The 21,186-nt window shown below is 48.6% G+C and overlaps 1 protein-coding gene across 1 annotated transcript in view; it reads left to right on the forward strand.

Annotated features, from left to right (window-relative positions):
- The window catches only part of RUVBL2 (RuvB like AAA ATPase 2), a 33,075-nt gene extending 16,362 nt beyond the window's left edge, over window positions 1-16,713 (forward strand). The window contains exons 7-15 of the mRNA XM_073570925.1: window positions 4,495-4,601; window positions 5,039-5,132; window positions 5,927-6,050; window positions 13,726-13,820; window positions 14,341-14,459; window positions 15,024-15,143; window positions 15,634-15,763; window positions 16,281-16,395; window positions 16,560-16,713. Coding sequence (XP_073427026.1) covers window positions 4,495-4,601; window positions 5,039-5,132; window positions 5,927-6,050; window positions 13,726-13,820; window positions 14,341-14,459; window positions 15,024-15,143; window positions 15,634-15,763; window positions 16,281-16,395; window positions 16,560-16,585 — 930 coding nt within the window. The 3' untranslated portion in view covers window positions 16,586-16,713. The remainder of the gene's footprint in view (window positions 1-4,494; window positions 4,602-5,038; window positions 5,133-5,926; window positions 6,051-13,725; window positions 13,821-14,340; window positions 14,460-15,023; window positions 15,144-15,633; window positions 15,764-16,280; window positions 16,396-16,559) is intronic.
- The last annotated feature ends 4,473 nt before the right edge of the window (window positions 16,714-21,186 follow it).

Here is a 21,186-nt window from a genome sequence, read left to right on the forward strand (position 1 = left end):
AGTCAGCCAGCGTTAGTCGCAAAAGACCCAGCCGGAATCCTCTCCTCGCCCCATCTCACCGCATAGCCCTTCTCAGCAGCCTCCCACTCGGGCCTCCTCTCCCGAGTCAGGTGAAGCGCTTTCGGACAGGTCATCTGAGGGGATTTTAGAGCTGGATTCAGACCAGGATGCAAACATGAAGTTCACAGTGCAGAACCTCATTGCAGCGATCCATCATACCTTCGATATTGCTGACTCCCCTGCGAAATCCTCAGATCAGGAGGTTTCGTTCAGACGGGCAGAAACTCCCTCCAGGGTATTTCCTTTCCATTCCGAGTTTGGAAAGATTTTTACCAGGGAAAGAGAGGATCCGACCAGACGCTTTCAAAGAGGAAAGCGTCTCGGCGTACTCTATCCATTCGCTAAGGAGCTCACGGACAACTGGTCTGCTTCTCCCTCGGTGGATCCGCCCGTGTCCAGGCTTTCCAATAATACGGTTCTCCCGCTTTCAGGTGTGGCGTCCCTAAAGGATTCTAATGACATTATTATAGAATCCCTGGCGAAGTCTGCCTTCGAAGCGGCTTCAGCGGCGGTATGTCCAAGCTTGGCTTCTTCCTGGGCAGCAAAGGCCATAGCCACGTGGGCAGACTACCTTCGTCAGGGCATCTTGGATAAAGCGCAACCGGAGCGTTTGGCCGATCTCGCCAATCAGATCTTCCATGCGGGGGTCTATCTTCTTTCCGCTTCCTTGGATGCCGCATCCTGCGCAGTTCAGGCGTCAAGCAACGTAGTTGCAATTCGACGTACAATTTGGCTAAAGGCCTGGCAAGCGGACTTGTCTTCTAAAAAGTCCCTCACTAACCTGCCTTTTCAGGGGATGCGCCTCTTTGGGTCCCAATCGGACCAGATTATTAAGGACGCCTCTGGAGGCACGAGTTCACTCCTCCCTCAGTCCAAGCCTCGCAGTCCTCCACTAAGGCGTCAGTGTCGACCCTTTCGGGCTTTCCGCCGTTTCAATACGGCAGACAACTCCAGCCAACAGAGACCGCAGGCTCGCCAGGATAGAAAGTTTCCTTTAGACCCACTCCTTCCTGGTGATCCCACTCTTCCCAGGGCAGACCGTCCAGATCTAGATCTGGACGGTCTACTTCAGCATGACTATCGTCGGGCACTCGAGGGGTCCTTCCAATTGGGAGATCGGCTTCCTTCAGGGACGTTTGGCTGGCCTCCGTAGAGGAAGCTTGGGTCAGGGAGGTCGTATCCTCAGGATACAAGATAGAGTTCGTCTCTCTTCCACGGGATCGTTTCTTCGAATCCCAGCCTCCAAAAGATCCAGCCTTGATCTCGGGGTTCTCTACGGCTATCGCCTCTCTCCTCAGTTCTGGGGTGATTGTGCCCTTTCCCGAATCGGAGCGCTTCACAAGGTTCTATTCGAACCTGTTTGTAGTGCCGAAAAAAAACAAAAAAAAAACGGCGCAGCTCGACCCATCTTGGTTCTCAAGCCGCTCAACAAGAGGGTCCGCCTTCGCCACTTCCGCATGGAGTCGCTTCGCTCGGTCATCGCTTCCATGGAGGAGCAGGAATTCATGTGCTCAATAGACATCCAAGATGCCTATTTACATGTTCCAATTTTCTCCGGACATCAGAAGTTACTGCGTCTCACGATTCGGCAGCACCACTACCAGTTCGTCGCACTGCCCTTCGGTCTTGCCACCGCTCCCAGAGTCTTCACTAAGATCATGGCTGCGTTGTTGGCTTCATTGAAGGTCAGAGGTCTCGTTCTTTTCCCGTACCTCGACGATATTCTGATCAAAGCTCCCTCATTTCAACAGGCTCACCAAAGTTTGTCAATCGTCCTGGACACTCTTTCCAATTTCGGGTGGATCATCAACAGGAAAAAGTCCTCTCTGATTCCTACCCAACCTCTGGTCCCTCTCGTCGGTCAAGGGTCTTTCTCCCACAAGAGAAGATTCTCTCCCTGCAGCAGGAAGTACGATCGCTGCAGATCACACGACTCCCGTCCCTCCGTAAAGCCATGAGGGTCCTGGGAAAGATGGTGGCGGCGATAGAGGCAGTTCCCTTTGTCCAATTTCACGCCAGACCTCTCCTGCAGGCCATTCTGTCGAGGTGGAACAGATCGCCTCTGTCCCTGGATTGCCCTGTTCATCTTTCATACCGGATCAAGCGGTCCCTCAACTGGTGGTTGACGTCGCCTCTCATTCTATCGGGTCGTTCCTTTCTTCCCATTCACTGGCAGATAGTAACAGCAGATGCCAGTCTCCTCGGCTGGGGGGCAGTGTTCCGCAACCACACGGTTCAGGGCCGATGGTCGGATCGGGATTCAGCTCTGCCGATCAACGTCCTAGAGATTCGAGCGATCCATCTGGCTCTCGTTCACTGGGACAAACTCCTCAAGGGACTGCCTGTCCGGATTCAGACAGACAATGCCACAGCGGTGGCGTATGTCAACCGCCAAGGGGGGACACAGAGTCTCTCAGCTCTGGCGGAGGTGTCCAAGATTCTTCTTTGGGCGGAGATCTCCGTTCCGACAATCTCCGCGGTACACATTCCCGGCGTAGACAACTGGGCCGCCGATTTTCTCAGCCGGGAGGGCCTCGCGGCGGGGGAGTGGTCCCTACATCCGGAGGTGTTTCTTCTGCTCTTCCGTCGGTGGGGCACCCCGGACGTAGACCTTCTGGCATCTCGCCTCAACAGGAAAGTCCCACAGTTTGTTTCCAGGTCTCGAGACACTCTGGCAGTGGGCGCCGACACTCTGGCCGTTCCTTGGTCGCAGTTCGAACTCCCCTACCTGTTCCCTCCCCTGCCTCTTCTGCCCAAGCTGTTGAAGAAGATCAAGGCAGAAGGAATTCCAGTCATTCTCCTTGCCCCGAATTGGCCCAGAAGGTCTTGGTTCGCGGACATTGTCAACCTTCTCGCGGACGCCCCCTGGAAGCTTCCAGACAGAACAGATCTGCTGTCTCAAGGTCCGATTTGCCACCCCAATTCTCGGCCGCTCATTTTAACGGCGTTGCTGTTGAGACCGAGGTTTTGAAACAAGCAGGATTTTCCAACCAAGTAATTCAGGCCATGATCCGAGCCAGAAAGCCATCTTCTTCCAAGATCTACTACCGTACTTGGAAGGCCTATTTCACTTGGTGTGAGTCCTATGGCTTCGCGCCCATGTCTTTTTCGCTCCCTTCAATCCTAGCGTTTCTTCAGGCAGGACTGGATGCGGGGCTTGCCCTCAGTTCCTTGAAAGGTCAGGTTTCGGCACTGTCCATTTTGTTTCAAAAGACGTTGGCTTCCTGTCCTCAGGTCAAGACCTTTCTTCAGGGCGTGGCTCACACGGTTCCGCCGTACCGGGCGCCCGTGGATCCATGGGACCTTAATCTGGTTCTAGGGGTTCTGCAAGGTCCTCCCTTTGAACCTATCAGAGATATTTCCCTTTCTCTCCTTTCTTGGAAGGTAGCCTTTCTGGTGGCCATCACTTCCGTCCGGCGCGTGTCGGAATTGGCAGCTCTTTCTTGCCAATCTCCCTTCCTGGTACTTCACCATGATAAGGTGGTTCTACAGCCTCCGCCCTCTTTCCATCCGAAGGTGGTGTCTTCGTTTCACCTCAAGGAGGAGATCGTTCTGCCGTCCTTCTGTCCGAGTCCCGCTCATTCCCGAGAGCGGTCCTTCGACAAGCTGGATCTGGTTAGGGCGATAAGGGTCTATCTGTCTAGGACGACTCCCTTCCGAAAGACAGTCGCTTTTCATTATTCCAGACGGGGCGCGGAAAGGTCTCCCGGCGTCAAAGGCCACTGTTGCTCGCTGGATCAAATCGGCAATTTTGGAAGCCTACCGAGTTAAGCGTCGCGGAGCCCCTCCGGGATCAGGGCCCACTCTACTCGGGCAGTGGGTGCCTCCTGGGCGGTACGCCACAGAGCTTCTGTGCTGCAGCTTTGCAAAGCTGCATCCTGCTCATCGGTTCACACGTTTGTGAAATGCTGCAGAGTCCACACCTACGCTTCGGCGGACGCCAGCCTAGGTAGAAGGATTCTGCAGGCGGCGGTGGTGAGTCCGCTGGCCTGATGGAAGTTTGTTTCCCACCCTAGGGACTGCTTTGGGACGTCCCATGGTCTCTGTGTCCCCCAATAAGGCGAACGAGAAAACAGGATTTTTAAGTTGCTTACCGTAAAATCTGTTTCTCGGAGCCTTCATTGGGGGACACAGCACCCTCCCAAGTTCTACAACTCCTGTCCTTATGTTTGTTGGTTATTTACAGTTGAGTTGTCTGTTCTGTTTTTCAATCTATTCTGTTGCTTCTCCTACTGCTTTCTCACTAACTGAGGAATTCCCTGCCGGTCGGTGGGGTGTACACTGCGGAGGAGGAGCTAACCTTTTTTGTGCATAGTGTCAGCCTCCTAGTGGCAGCAGCATACACCCATGGTCTCTGTGTCCCCCAATGAAGGCTCCGAGAAACAGATTTTGCGGTAAGCAACTTAAAAATCCTGTTTTTATCTCTTCATTAAGGGTGCAAAAGTAGGTAAACTGACCTTGAAAACAACAGAGATGGAAACCATTTATGATCTGGGCACCAAGATGATTGAATCCCTGACAAAAGAAAAGGTCCAGGCTGGGTAAGATGAAAATCTATTCAAACATGGAAAAGATAAGTGTTCGAGTCATACGGTTTAGTAAATTGTCCGAATAGTCATGTATTTTTCGCCATTTTTTAAGTGTAAAACTGCTTAAAATGTCGCCAAATATTTGATTAACTTGGATTTGCGACATGTCATTTTTCACCAGTTGCAGCCTAGAGGGGCCTGGACGAGCATTACCCATAAATTGATTGTAATGAAACCCCCAAAAAGCTATGTAAATTCTGACATTTCTTCTGGTGCAGGATGGCAGCTGAATATTGCACCAACTATATTAAGCACTTAATTTCTATTGAATTTGGCACATCTTACTCCAGAATGCGAGGTCTTGATGTATCAGGTCTTATATTTTGTGTACAGTCTGTGATCAGAAATGTATATATGGGACTGTGCTTTTCATTTTGTTTTCTTTGTAGGGATGTCATAACCATTGACAAAGCAACAGGCAAGATTACAAAATTGGGCCGTGCCTTCACAAGAGCAAGGGACTATGATGCCATGGGATCTCAGGTACAGCCTCGCAATGGTCGGTTATTTTGTCTCCCATAGAAAACCTCTAACTTCAAGCGTTCTCCACCATGGACAGTCATTGTTATAAAGGTTCTTTAAAGTGGTTGTCCTCTTTCTGGAAAGTGGGCCCCAAACTTTGTGAGATACCTAAAATAACTAACTGGGGGGGTTACTCACATTCCCATGGTCTACTTCCGGCATCCCTCAACTTTACTGTCTCCTGTGATTTGGCGGCAGAGGTGCTGTCACGTCAGCAGCACACCTTACTTCTGTAGCCTTGCTCTGAGCTCAGCGCCATATGGCATCAACTGTGGAAAACAAGCAGGTGGGAAGGTGCACTCAAATGCTTGGCCTCGCGCCTGTGCTTGGTTTGAACAGTCATTGTGCTGATAAGAGTCCCTTTAAAACTCAGCTGAGCTGCAGTCGCTGCAGTTACAGCTAGATGCCGGCCGTGTAATACGGCGACCATCAGCTAACGTGTCATATGCACGTTGCGAAAGGTTTAGTGGTACACTGATCAAAAGGTGTCATAGTGTGGGGGAGGGAACACAGCAGCAAGTGTCCAGTTCTTCAACAGCCCCACCACAGGTGAAATGAAGCACAACGCAGTCCCCATTGACAGCAGTTGCCTATGTATCACACATGATGCAGCCTCCAGAGAAAGAAGCTGTATGGAGCTACAATATCTGCTCTGGTTAATTGTTCTGAACCTGGCATCTTCCTCTTACAGTAATCGCCTTGTAGGGTCTTCAGAAATTTTCCCCTTATTTTCTCCATTCTTCTACCTCCCGCAGACAAAATTTGTACAGTGTCCTGATGGTGAGCTCCAAAAACGCAAAGAAGTGGTGCATACGGTGTCATTGCATGAAATCGATGTGATAAACAGCAGAACACAGGGATTCCTCGCTCTCTTCTCGGGTATGTCTATGGAAATCTATTGCAAGATGTGGTAATGGTTTCCCCATTCCCTGCAGTGGTATATTGGGCTTATACTGTGCTATCATCTTACACCTGGTTAACCTGTTTCTAACAAGGAAGACTCCTATCTAGACAACCTCCCAATCATGAAGGCCACCTCTGTAGTTGGCTGTTTGGTTCCATGGCTGTGGCCCATTACCATGGCTTTCAATCTAGACATCCAGTCCCTCAGCTTCAAGACCACTCTCTTCCTCCTTACACTAATCCACACTTTGTGCCCCTTTTTTTTACTCGTATATGACATATCGTCTGGGCCTTCAATCACATGTACATTTGGAGCATTACTGATGCATGGCTCGATCAGATGCCACCATATAAACATTCAACCACATGTGCCATAATTGGCACTATGGTAGAAAAAAAATGCCTACGACTCAGTACAGGAAAGATATATATCTTTGTACCGTGTTAGCCAGTAGATAGAAGAATAGAGGGCAATAAAACTTTCACACTGCTTATCTATGAACTGCTCCAATATTTGTCTATCCCTCTCTCATAATGACAATTCTACTTCACATCACTTGTCTTATCTATTGCATTATTTCTGTGCTGTTTTGTGTATAAATATGTGATTCTTCAGATGTTGTATTAGTCACTGCCTGATGAAGAGACCTGAGTAGTCTCGAAAGCTTGCAGTGTGTTACCATCTTACTCTGTCGCTTCATTGGGGGACACAGAGCCATGGGTGTTATGCTGCTGTCCACTAGGAGGCGACACTATGCATAATCTGAAAAAGATTAACTATGGCTCCTCCTCTGCAGTATACACCCCTGGATGGCGTCAGCCTTCTCCAGTTTTTGCTTAGTGTCGCAAGGAGGCACACCTTTTTTTCCATTTTTTAGTTCGGAATACAGATGAAGAAAAATGGGTCTCCAGCGAGACTCACTGCATGGCTCCTTCCTTGGCCCCCTTCTTAGGGGTGCCCAGTTGAAGTGGAGACGGCTATTCCCCATGTCGCTCCTTCCCCAGTCCCTCGGGTACTGGTCCGAAGTTGAGACCCCCCTCCTTCCCCAACCCCTTTGGGTTCTGGGTTGAAGTCGAGGCGAGGATGAAGACCCCCTGACGGTGACACACACCCTCCCTAATCCCCCTCAGGGGGCATTAGATTGAGACACCTCAGGTAGGGTCGGTGAATAGGTAGCAGCTGCACCAGAGACCCCAGACCAGCTGTGGGATCCTGCTGGGGCCGGGGGAGGGTGCAGGCAGACATGGCACAGCAGAGACAGGGCTCTCTACGCCCCTGTCTCTGCAGCAGCAGCGGTTCCATAGCGCTTCAGAGGGGCCCCCCCCACAGGAACCGCTACCCCTGCTGTCCCCACCGCTAGAGAGTCGTCCATTCCGGGGGGTCTGGTGCAGATCGACCCCCCCCCCCCCTTCCCGGACTACCGCGCCGCCCTGGAGCCCTCCTGGGCATCAGACATCTAACTGAGACCGCAGCTTCGGCCTAGCTGAAGCCGCCGCCTTTTCTCCGCCCCCCTGGCCCTCCCCCCCGGATGACTAAGATGACACTCTATAGTGTCATAGAAGGGGCGGATCGAGGCAGAAAGGGTGCGTTTTTACATAGCCCAGCACGCCCTTTTCAGCTCTCCGCCCCCTCCTTCCTCTCCTCAGCGTCCCGGTGGCCATTTTTTTGGCCTCAGGCCATATCTGACAGCGGACGCCTCCAGTAAGAAGGAGAACCACAGCAGTCTCCGGGGGGCACAGAACTGTGAATTGTCAGCGCTGGACCTTGGGGCACTGGTGGGGTAAGATCACAGCTGGGTTCTCTTTACTCAGCTGTGAATCCATATTACCTATAAGGCTCTCTGTGGGTTTCCTCTGCGTAGCCATCCCTGTAGGGTCCCTGATAGCCAGCCTCTGTGCACTATGCTGGGCTCAAGAAAGAGAACCAGGCAGGACTGTTTCTATGCATTTTGCACAGCCTGCAAAACCACTCCCCAGTGGCAGCACGTATCCGCACTGCCAGGATTGCATCCAGAACTCTGGGTCAGAACCCCAGGGAGTCCCTACCAACGCATCAGTGTCGGATACCACGCCGGAATGGGCTACTCAAGATGTCGCAGTCTATGACACAGTCCATAGATAACTTAACCGCTACATTGCTGCAAGCTCTGCAGGGTCATGTCTCGGCTGTGAATGTTACCCAGCAAACGGACAGCTTGTCTCAGGAACATGCTGTTTCCGACACTCACAGACATAAGCGGACCCACAGGTCGCGATCACCTGCGTCATCCTATAGCACACGGTCATCCCCCTCCAGGGAGAGACAGTCATTCCAAGTCACCTAGGCAGTCTCCTATCAGAGACAGACAATGCAGTTCACCACAGAGATCCCCTACCACAGAAGACCTCCGCCCCAGATCGCCCACCAGGGAACACCTTAGCGATACACAGGATTCGGAAGGCATCTGTGACTCCGACTCAGATAACGAAATGGAGAGGTCCATTTTACCTTGTCCCCCTAGCAATACAGTGCTAGTTGAGGACATAATCTCTGCCATCCATCGGGTGCTGGAAATTTCAGATCCAGCCCCAGAACATAAGCTTAGCTTTGAAAGTGTTCTGAAACCACCTAAGGTCTTCCTTAATCACCATGAGTTTAAAACGATACTTACTAAGCAGTTTTCGCAGCCTGAGAAAAAATTTGCCAATCGCAAATATTTGGAAGCAAGATACCCCTTCTCACAGAAGGACACCAAAGAGTGGACAGATCCACCCGAAGTGGACCCCCCGGTATCTAGACTAGCAGCACAGACCCTACTCTCACTGCCAGCTCAACCCTCAGGGACGCAGCAGACCGGCAAGTAGAATGCATGGCTCGTTCCATTTTCGAAGCAGCAGGGGCGTTCTCTTCAGTTTGGCCGGCCAAGGCCATCCTGGCTTGGGCCAAAAAACTGCAGGAGGGTCTTCAACCTTCAAATCCCGGACTCTCGGACCAAGCGGTTCAAATAGCAGTGGTAGCAGACTACATGCTTCATGCAGCCCTAGACTCAGCAAGAGGTCTAGAGGGGATAGCGACAAACGCCATTACGATTCGGCGTATCCTCTGGCTGCGGGAATGGAAAGCGGATGCGGCCTCAAAAAAGTCCCTCACGCATCTTCCGTACCTTAGTGGAAGGCTTTTCGGCGAAAAGTTGGACACAATGATATCCAATGCCACTGGGGGTAAGAGTACCTCTCTCCCTCAACTGAAACCTAAACGCACGTTTAAACGGCAAAACCAAACACTATTCTGATCCTTTCGGAACTCTTCGGGCTGGTCCGTCTCGCGCCCAGCGCAAAATCGTAACCGCTCTCCACGCAGGGACAACCCACGGATGGCGCAGAGACCGGACAGGACTTGGCAATCGAAAGCAGGCCAAGCGAAACCCAAGGGAGGAAAACCTCAGAACTTCGCTTCATCATGACTCACGAACTCCGGAAGACATCCCACCAGTAGGCGGGCGATTTCTACTCTTTCAGCAAGTCTGGCTGCCTATTACAGAAGACAGCTGGGTCAGGGAAATAGTGTCTTCTGGATACAAGATAGAGTTCACTTCCAGTCCACCGAACCGGTTCTTCCTCTCTATCCCACCAGCACCATCAGACAAGGCTCGTACCTTCCACCAAGCGGTCTCCTCTCTCCTTCAAGCAGGAGTCGTAGTACTGGTTCCCGCGAACGAAAAATTCCGAAGGTTCTACTCCAATCTATTTGTAGTTCCCAAGAAAGGAGGCAGCGTCCGGCCCATACTAGACCTAAAACAGCTCAACAAATATGTACGGGTCCGTCATTTTCGCATGGAGTCCCTCCGGTCCATCATAGCATCCATGGAGCAGGGAGAATACCTTGCCTCCATAAACATACAAGACGCATATCTGCACATACCAATTGCTCCTTCCCATCAAAGGTTTCTCATGTTCTCGGTCAACCAAAACCACTACCATTTTGTCGCTCTCCCGTTCGGACTCGCCACTGCTCCAAGAACGTTTACCAAGGTCATGGCAGCCACCATGGACGTTCTACACTCCAGAGGCATTCTAGTCATTCCGTACCTGGACAACCTTCTCATCAAGTCCTCCACCTTCAAGGACTGCGAGGTCAGTGTCTCAATCACAATCGACACATTGAGTCGTCTGGGATGGTTAGTCAACCTTCAAAAATCGACTACCCCAAGTCAGACTCTAACTTTCCTGGGGATGCTGTTTGACACCTCCAGGGGTCTGATGCTCCTTCCCCAAGGACAAGACACACTGGCCCTCCGTCTGGGAGTTCGCACACTCCTCCGCAATCCTCGATCTCTCCGGTTTGCCACGAGAGTCCTCGGCAGGATGGCAGCAGCAATGGAGGCAGTGCCATTTGCCCAGTTTCACCTCAGGCCTCTTCAACTAGCCAGCCTCAGATCTTGGGACAGGAACCCCTTCTCCCTCGACAGGGAGTTCCGGTTGACATCGTCAGCCAGGAGGGCCCTACGTTGGTGGCTCAAGCCAACTTTGTTTGCAAGAGGAAAACCCTTTCTCTCAGGTCAATGGAAGGTTCTGACCACCGATGCAAGCCTGACAGGTTGGGGTGCGGTGCACCTACATCACAGGGCACAAGGCAAGTGGTCACCAGTGGAAGCGACCTTGCCCATCAATATCCTGGAAATCCGGGCCATCTTCCTGGCACTGAGAACCTTTCATCACTTGCTTGCAGCCTCTCGCATACGGATACAGTCAGACAATGCCACGGCGGTGGCATATGTGAATCACCAAGGCGGGACTCGCAGCGCCCAGGCAATGAGAGAAGTGGCACATATCCTCCACTGGGCGGAAGACATGAGGTCGGTACTCTCTGCGGTCCACATTCCAGGTGTGGAAAACTGGGAAGCCGACTTCCTCAGCAGGCAAGGAATGGACTCAGGGGATTGGTCTCTCCACCCCGAAATTTTTTACCAGATCTGTCCACGCTGGGGCACCCCGGATGTGGACCTAATGGCATCCCATCTCAATGCCAAGGTCTCCAATTTCATGGCCAGGACACACGACCCACGGTCGCTCAGAGCGGATGCCCTGGTTCAGGACTGGACCCAGTTCCAGCTCCTGTACATTTTTCCACCCCTCCCCCTGATCGCCAGGGTCGTGAGGAAGATCAAACAAGAGAGAGTTCCAACCATACTGATCGCGCCGGACTGGCCCAGATGTACATGGTACGCCGACATCATACAACTTACAGCAGACGCCCCTGGCGTCTCCCCGACCGTCACGACCTTCTGTCACAAGGTCCGTTCTACCATCAGAATTCAGGGGCTCTCATTTTGACGGCATGGCCCTTGAAACCTGGATTCTAACCCAGGCAGGGCTCTCACCGGATGTCATTGACCATGATCAGGGCAAGGAAGCCAGCCTCCGCCAAGATTTATTATCGTACCTGGAGAGCTTTTTTTACCTGGTGCGAATCTCACGGACAGGTCCCACTCCCTTTTTCCCTCCCGAAGGTACTAGGTTTCCTTCAATCGGGCCTAGACGCCAAGCTATCCCTAGGCTCGCTTAAAAGCCAGGTGTCAGCGCTTTCAGTCCTTTTTCAAAGGCGCATTGCTACCAAACCGCAAGTAAGGACTTTTCTCCAGGGAGTTTCCCGATTGGTTCCCCCCTACAGACGTCCAATGGAAAGGTGGGACCTCAACCTGGTCCTGACAGCACTGCAGGCACCACCCTTTGAACCCCTTAAAGAAGCCCCACTCTGCATTCTGTCACAGAAAGTGTTTTTTCTAGTGGCAATCACCTCACTATGCAGGGTGTCTGAATTGTCAACACTTTCCTGCAGACGGCCTTTCCTAGCTTTTCACCAGGACAAGGTGGTCCTCCGTACTGTACCATCCTTCCTTCCGAAGGTTGTGTCCACCTTTCACCTCAATGAGGAAATCTCACTGCCATCCCTTTGTCCGGTTCCAGTTCATAGAGTGGAGAAGGCTCTGTCTATGCTTGACCTCGTCAGAGCATTGCGGATTTACGTGTCCAGGACTGCACCCTTCTGGAAGTCTGATTCCCTCTTCATTCTTCCGGAAGACGGTCGCAAGGGCCTGCTGGCTTCCAAGGCTACCCTTGCCAGGTGGATCAAGTCCACCATACGTGACGCCTACCAACTTACCAGTTCCCCTCTTCCGCCCGGTATCACGGCACACTCTACACGGGCAGTAGGGGCCTCCTGGGCCATTCGGCACCAGGCTTCGGCACAACAAGTGTGCAAGGTGGCCACTTGGACTAGCCTACACACGTTTACGAAACACTACAGTGTTCATACCCAGTCCTCAGCGGACGTGAGCCTGTGTAGACGGGTTCTGCAGGCGGCAGTGCCCCAAGTTTAGGGTCCTGCTAGCACAATATTCGTCCATTGCTTCCCACCCAGGGACTGCTTTGGGACGTCCCATGGTTCTGTGTCCCCCAATGGGGCAACAGAGTAAAGGAGATTTTTGTATACTCACCGTAAAATCTTTCTCTTAGCCTCTAATTGGGGGACACAGCTCCCACCCTGTTGTCCCTACGGGCCGTTGTTACGGTTGGGTTCCCATATTGTTCTTTGAGCTTGTACATAGTAGCCTTCTTACAGGCATGGTTATGTTGTTTCTCTTCTGTTCCTCCTAATGCTTTTGCACAAAACTGGAGAAGGCTGACGCCGTCCAGGGGTGTATACTGCAGAGGAGGAGCCATAGTTAATCTTTTTCAGATTATGCATAGTGTCGCCTCCTAGTGGACAGCAGCATAACACCCATGGTCCTGTGTCCCCCAATTAGAGGCTAAGAGAGATTTTACGGTGAGTACACAAAAATCTCCTTTTTCAGTTAGTTATTAAAAGGTATCAACCACTGAGGACTCTCGGTTCTAAATATTCTTCTTACGACTCAGTATGCAGTCTTTGCCGGACACTTCGGCATTGATGAGTGTATCCGATTTATTCGATTTAAGCTTTTTTGTTTTTCTCTGAGAAAACATTAGTGTGATAGAGATCAAAGGGGATGCTCTTTGGCCTCTGTCCGGTGACTGGAGCCCTATGGATTATATGCTAAACATAGGCCTCAAATGTCTCGTGAATAGCGCCTGATTGCACTCAGTAAATCCATGCTGTAGCAGTCACATATGACTTGAGATTAGTCATTTTATACCTGGGTGATGACAGAGCGAGGGAGCAACAGATCACATAATGTGACAACAGTATACAATGCAATTTAGAGGGGGTTTTTGGTTTCAGAAATTCCTTGTTCCCCCACTGCGCAATTTAAAAAAACACACGCATTACTCCCCCCCCCTTCCCTGGTCCAGCGCTGAGTCTCCGCCGCTGCTCCCGGTGTCTGTTATCTTCACTTTGACAGCTACTTCAATGTCTCAGAGCTATTGAGCTTGCTGATAGTACTGCAGACAATAACAATCAGCGAGCTCAATAGCTCTGAGACATTGAAGTTGACGTGAGGATAACACAGACACCGCACCAGACCGAGAGACGAGGAGAAAAGCTCCGTTTGCTGAGGTACTGGGGTTTTTCTAAAAGCGCAAGACCTCTTTAAGAGTAAAGTAAATCCAAAAAATGTATTTGTGAACCTGAGAACAGTCGTTGGAACAAAACAAACCTTAACCCCAACTTTTTTTTTTTTTTAATGTACAGGTGATACAGGAGAAATAAAATCCGAGGTCCGAGAGCAAATTAATGCAAAGGTGGCTGAATGGCGAGAGGAAGGAAAAGCAGAGATAATCCCAGGGGTGAGGGAACATTGACTCAATTTTGACATCTTAGGCTGGTTTCACATTAGCATTTTTTAGCGCTGCGCTTCGTGCGCAATAGAAACGCATGCAAAAAACGCATCATGCGGTTTTCATGCGTTTGCGTTTTTTTTAGGCGCATGCGTTTTAACCAGTTTCTAGGAATGTTAACTCTTAAAACGCATGCGTGTGCATGTCCATGCGCACGCCTAGGCTCCCATAGACTGTAATGTGTTATTTTTGCACATTCTGTGCGCATGCGTTTTTTTGACGGCGTTGGACGGACCCAAAAATGCAACAGGGTGTCGGGCGCTCCTAGGCGCACACTACAAAAAAACGCATGTGCACGAAAACGCATACGAACGCTTACAAACGCTAGACCATGCGCCCGCTATGTTAAACATAGGGGCGTATGGCGCACGATGCGCTGCGCTAAAAAAAGCTAATGTGAAACCAGCCTTACATTTAGGTCTGGGGAGCTGCAGGGTCCTCATTCATTTTCCTTGCTGTCCTTTGGCAGGTGCTGTTCATTGACGAAGTTCACATGTTGGACATTGAGTGTTTTTCCTTCTTGAATCGGGCTTTGGAAAGTGACATGGCTCCAGTTCTTATTATGGCCACAAATAGGGGAATCACCAGGTAAGTTGCTAGTGACCGACACAATGTTTGTAGCCTTCAGATAATTATTATATGGGGAAAGTCTGTATTTTCCATGAGTCATTTTAAAGGGATTGTCCAGGCCTGACACAAAGGTCCGCAGTCACTGTGTGTGACGTCAGGAATCCCTGCTTTTTCCGGTGCGAGATAGCATTCTAGCAACCGCATGTATGGCATTTAATACTTACACTGGACATACATTAGTAATGGCTAACGGATGAGGACACACACTTTGTCATCACCAGCTCAAAAAGTTGCAGGCTTGATACTCACGAATGAGAAACTAATGTACCTATGATTATTTATGAAATTAATGGGGATTTATTTCTGTAATTAAGACAAGAATTGTAGTTAGGCAGCACCTTGTGCATCATTTGCCGTCATCCACATATATTACCCACAATAGAGAGATGTAGCAGAGCTGCATAGGTGATATAGTCCTAACAATGAGCAGTAAAATTAATGAAAACGCAAACTTTGACTACAGTGAATAAAATCATTTTGTCACAATACTGCAGATTTCTTAATGGTTGTTTTCTCCATCAGGATCCGTGGCACAAATTACCAGAGTCCCCACGGCATCCCTATTGATTTATTGGACCGGTTACTAATCATCTCCACTTTACCATATAATGAGAAGGAAACCAAACAGATCCTGAAGATCAGGTGAGTCTGATTCTGTAGTAGCTGAGGCTGTGAACCTGTCAGACCCCAAATTAATGTAATCTATGTAAAGCCCCTGTAATCTAGATTACATCTATGCCTGTGCTTCTTAAGTCTGTGTCTCTGTTTTATAGAAATTCAAATGAGCCACAAGTGCACGGGTCTTGACGTGCTCTTGCAGCTCTCTCTGGCTTCTCCCTTTCTCTTCCTGCCGCCAGCTTCCTGCAGCTACTGATGGATCACTCTTCCCTGTCACCTGCTCCCTTGCCCTAAATAATTATTCCCGGGGGGCGGCACATTCGCAGATCTATAGTCTGGCATCATCAGGACCTTACTGCGGAGGCACTACCCCCCCCAGGAATGACTGTGCTTGCACACGATCTCTGTCTAGGGAGCATGTCACAGAAACGAATGACTTGGCTGTCAGTGAAGGATACCGGCGGCAGGAGGTAAAAGGAGAGAAGCCGTTGTAATGATAAATGCTCTCATTCAGGTGTGAAGAGGAGGATGTGGACATGAGTGAAGATGCCTACACCGTACTGACAAGGATCGGCCTGGAGACCTCTCTGAGATACTCCATGCAGCTCATCACTGCGGCCAGCCTGGTCTGCAGGAAGAGAAAGGTGAGGCAGAAGGCACAGCAGACAATTTGTCTCTAATTCATCAAACCGTTTTCTTTTGGCTTAAAACTGAAACGTCGCTAAAGTTTTGTACAGTTGGTAGTTGTGCAAAAATTTTGCCTTTTTTTTTTTTAGTTTTTTTTTTTTAGTTTTTGCCAGCAGTGGGCATGGACGAATACAGATGAGAAAATTGATCATAATTTACATCACAAGAGTGGCATAAATTGTGACAAATGTGCTACACCACCTGACTACATTCCTAGCGGTGGAGCACGGCAGCTGGAACATACTCCACATTTCTTGAGAAACGCACCCGGTCATGAATTTGGCTCATTTTGATGAATTGGGGGGCCTACTCTGAAAGTATCACATACTGAACTATGGTCGCTGAAGTAATCAATTATTTTACCGTGAACGCTAGATACAGTAGGAGAGAATTGGAGCCGACATCTCAGGAGTTTGATGTGTGGACTGTTTTTGGCATATGGGGGTCAGTAACTGGATGGCGGTTCTTTTTCAGGGTAATGACGTGCAGGTGGACGACATAAAGCGAGTTTACTCACTGTTCCTTGATGAATCTCGATCCACACAATACATGAAGGAATATCAGGACGCCTTCATGTTCAATGAAATGAGTAAGTGTATTATACAGTTTATGAATGCATTAAGTGGGAAACTGACCCCCCATTCTCTCAGGAACTCCAGTTCCTACATGATCTTTCTTGGTATATCTTGCCCTCATTGGGTTCAGTTTATTGACAATTGATATCTGTAATGTTTTTGTCTTTTATTTGTACAGAAGGAGACACCATGGACACATCTTGATGACTGATGATCCGGATGAACGTGCTTGTTGTTATCGCTCCTCCTCACTTTCATTTTGTCTCCACTCTTGTTACTTGCCTTAATTTCCATTCCTTGTCCTTTTTTATTAAAACAAAAAGAGAATTCAAGTTTATGATTTTTTTTTATTATACAATTTATCAAGAATTAAAATAGACCTGCATCTCCCAGTAAGATGAAGTAAGTGCACGTGCGCAGGTCGATGTGACTATACGCATTTCGTAGCATTGTGAGCATGCATTAGAGATCACTAATTAGAAAAATTAAACCCAACTCCTGACAGCACTAAGAAATACAATGTAAGTTGAGGGTGAAGACACGACCTGAACAGTCCAAGATGAAATGTTTGGGGGAGTGAAATAAAAAAAAAAAAAAAAGTGTTTCTGGTTCACGAAAATATCCAGGGTTTAATTGTAGATTAATGAAAGTTCCCAGAAAACCACTTGTGTATTCAGGGTGAACTAAAAGGAAGATTTCCATTAGAAGAAAAGATGGCTTAGACTTGGTCTGAAATTTCCAAGATTGATATCCAGGTCTCTAAGGTGGCAAGAAAAGCAACTCTTCTATTTGAGGATTCTTCACAACTTAAAGAACCAATGAATTTGAAGATTGATAGCCTTTTGAGGAAAACTTTGGAAGCATCGGCGGCCTACCTCCACATAGTCATATTTCCTGGCTACCTAAGAATCCTGATTTGCAGTCCCACTTTTACTTTCCTGCTCTGCCATTCGGACTGGCCATTGCACCCAGGATTGTCACAAAGATCATGGCTGCAGTCATCGCCATCCTGCTTGCCGGAGGGATAAGTCTTTTCTGATCCCTGTTCAGAGAAGAGGTCGGCCCTTGACTCCAGGCTTTCTCAGATGTCCATCTTTCTGTTCCCTCCTTTTCTGTTTGAATGTATCCTGGGCAAGATGGTGGTTGTGATCGAAACCATTTCCTTTAGGGTGCTATTACAATGCTTTCTGGCACCTGATCCTGTTGGGGCTTACATCGAAAACCCTTGCAAACGGACATCAGGGCAGAACTCAAAGTTGCTCAGCCATGACAAGTCTCTTGGATTCTCGCATGGGCATAACAGAGCTAGCGATACCAACAGTTAACATAACTGGAGTGGACAATTGGACTGCCGACTTTCTAAGCCGCAAATGACTTCCCATGGGGACATCAATCAGATGGCAACCAGTAGGAACAGCAAAGTCACTTGGTTCATATCCAGATCCCACAATCCACTAGCAGTCAACTCAAATGCATTGGTGATCTTCTGATCCCAATTTGTTCTCCCTAATCTGTTCCCACCCCTGCTCCTTTTTTTTTTTTTTTTTTTTTTTATTTTAATTTTCAAAGAGAAACAATAATACAAAAATAAGGCAAGAATTGTGCCGGGTTTATCCATAGCCGCATAAAAATTACGATAAGCAGTATCCTCACAATATTTAAAAGATATAAACTCAATCCAGGGTAGAATAACGGAGTACAGATTGGTATATCATGCTGTGAAGTATTTCCAGTGACTCAAACCTAATTACATAGTCTTGTGAAATAACAAGGAATAGGAGAGAAAAAAGTAGGAAGGAGAGCTGAAACATAAACACACAAAGAAAAGGAATGGGGAAAGAGAAGTACAGGAGAGAGGGGAAGGAGAACGAGAGGCTTCTAGAGTATGGGTTTTCCCCTGTAAGATTGAGGTAGTCAGCAGAGGATCTAAACTCCAGCCAATAAAACCAGGACTTGTAGACTGTCATATGAGTTGTTAATCGTGGTAGTAAGCTCCTCCATTGGCATAACCTCAATTATTTTGGAAAAACAGAGAGCGATTGTCGGAGTGGTATATTTTACCATAATGGAGGAATACATGCTCTCACAGGCAATTAGGTGCCTCGGTATAAGTTTTTGTACATTTTTAAAGGGATGCTGCTGTGATGGAGAAGGACGAGAGCTGGATCATGGTCTGAGATCAGATCTGTGATTTTGCGTATCACTAGTTGTACTTTTTCCCCAGAAAGGGAAGAGGAGTTTGCAAGACCAAAAAATATGTTCTAGATCACCCTCCTCTTCCCTGCATCTCCAACACATGGGATTGGCATCTGGAAATGTAGAGTGTAGGTGAGTTGAGACCGATACCACTAGGAGAGTAATTTATAATCGTCCTCATGGAATCGAGAGCTGATGAATGATTTATATGGTAGGGTGAAGACACTCCTCTACTGACTCCGACCCAGATCGCCCTCCTATTGGATCTGAAATCAGGTCTTGGGCTGGTTTGGGGGATCAATCCGAAGGTAATATGAGAGAGTCAAAGTATGTTGTAAGTTACCTGTGTTTGAACACTCCACTTCAAAAGTCGTTTTGTCATTTTTATAAAAGGCTCTAGGTGGGAGCGAATGAAGAAAGAGATGACATATTCTCCAGGCCATTTGTTTCCAACTCCGAAAGTCATCACTCTAAAGCAGCCACTGTTTGTCCAGTAGCGAAAACTTCATCCTCTATTGCCTGTGGAAATAGCGGATTACCCAATATACGGTACATAGAGGAGGATTGTGGTAAAATTGATGAGCGTATTAAGTGATAAGAGTAGCCCCAATCTTTGGATGAGTTTTAAGTGCAGTAACAGTAGATGGGTCTAACCATGGAGTGGTAATTGGATGTTTGTAAAGATTTGTTCAATCCCAACCCAAGCTTTTCCAGAACACCTCTGCCCCTCTTCCCCAGGCTGATCAAGAAGATCAAAGCGGAATGCATTCCATTCATTCCCATTGCTCTGGACTGGCCCAGAAGATCCTGGTACACTGTAGTAGAAAACATTTTTGCAGGGACCCTGTGGAAGCTTTTAGATCATCCAGACCAGCTTTCCCAGGGTACCATCTTCCACCAGATTTCAGTCTCTTAACACTATGGCTTCAACAGCCATGCCGTTAAATTAAGTCTCAGGTTTTTATTTGATCAGGTCATCCATATGAAGGGTGGCACAAGGCCAGTTGCTGTATGCCTGAATTGAGTTCTTTGCCCTGAAACCCCTCTTCTAAACAGGATTCTGACTTCAGTGTGATGTGCTTTGGAATAGTTTCTGTACTCACTTGAAGTTCGGGAGTCCTTGTTCTGTCCCCATCCATGGGACCAGATTCAGCTGCAGACATGACAGGAGACCTTAGGCTCAATTTAACAGGTGCAATTTTACTGTGCAATTCGGATACATGCGGTTGCGGCACACAGAGCGAGACTGAATCCCCTCCAGATGATCCCATTGTCCAGTGCACTATCAGCCCTAGATTTCGTTGTGCTCGACCTGTCACTGCCTCAACAGCTCCTGTTGGTACCAGGGACCTTCTATTCGGCATAACATCTTCCCTGAGTTCCATCATCTTTCCCTCTCATGGGGACCTAAACAACATCTTCCTCACAGGGGATATAGACTTGGCATCTTAGGCCCAAGACTGCCCTGGGCTCTGCACAAGACTTCAGATGTGTCCTAATTCTGTTTGGAAACTTGGCACTGGCAGGTCTTCCTTCGCTGCTGGTGTATCACTGCCTTGGAACCTGTTAAACACTGGTCACTGTTGAGCACTTCCTCTGACTGACCTCTCTTCCACTAACACCCTCATCTGGACTCTAAGCCTCTCCAGAAACCCCTGAACTTCCTCTTTTTATCTGATCTAACCCCCTCCTATTATTTGGGCTAATCCCAAGCTATTAACCATACCTTACATAAACTTCTGCTACTATATCCCTATGCCTTGTAATAGACGGCCTTGAGGTTAAACCTCCAGGAAAACAGACACACACTCCAGTCATAAGTATAATATGCAAACCTCTTATCAAAACATGTTATCATAAAAATTCATATCAAATATTAACTTTTCTCTTGACCCAACATATTACTCTACTCCTCCACACATACATGACAGCTCCCTTCATACATTCAGATTCCTTGTTCGTAATTCCGGAGGGTCATCATAGAGGTCTCCCTGCCTCTAAGGCTACTATTCCTCATTGGTTCCTAATTGGACTCACTCTATAATTCTTTAAGCGTACCGGGCAAAAGACAGAGCACCACCACTCAGGTTTACTGTTAACTTCACCCGAGCAGTGGGGGCTTCCTAGTTTATCAGGCTTCCGGTTTAAGAATAGCTAGGCTGGCTGGCCCTCCTACATACCTTCTCCAAGTTCTACAGTCCAAAGCTTTTCCTTGGCAGATGCGAGACTGGGTAGAAAGGAGCTGCAGGTGGCAGTTGCCCTGAGAGATTTTCCTCATTGTTTTGCACTTTCTGGTTCTATCTTCTCCCACTCTTGGGACTGCTTTTGGACGTCCCATGGTTTCCTCTGTCCCCCCAATGATGCAATAGAGAAAAGAAGATTTTGGGTAATCATAAAATCACTTTCTCTGAGCCTTCCCTAGGGGATCTGGCACTATCCCCTTGTGCCTCTTTTGGGACAGTGTTATAATTAATCTAAGTTGCTTCTCCTACTTCTATCTAACTGATTAGCTTGGTTCCTGTTGGTCAGTGGAACCTGCTGAAGATTATTTAAAAGGAATCTGTCAACCTTTTTTTGGCCTTTCAGCTGCCGGCATAGACATCGGGGGC

This window comes from Dendrobates tinctorius, unplaced genomic scaffold, assembly GCF_039654945.1.
Source record: "Dendrobates tinctorius isolate UK_male_01 unplaced genomic scaffold, ASM3965494v1 ptg000028l, whole genome shotgun sequence".
Classification (NCBI taxonomy): Eukaryota; Metazoa; Chordata; class Amphibia; order Anura; family Dendrobatidae; genus Dendrobates; species Dendrobates tinctorius.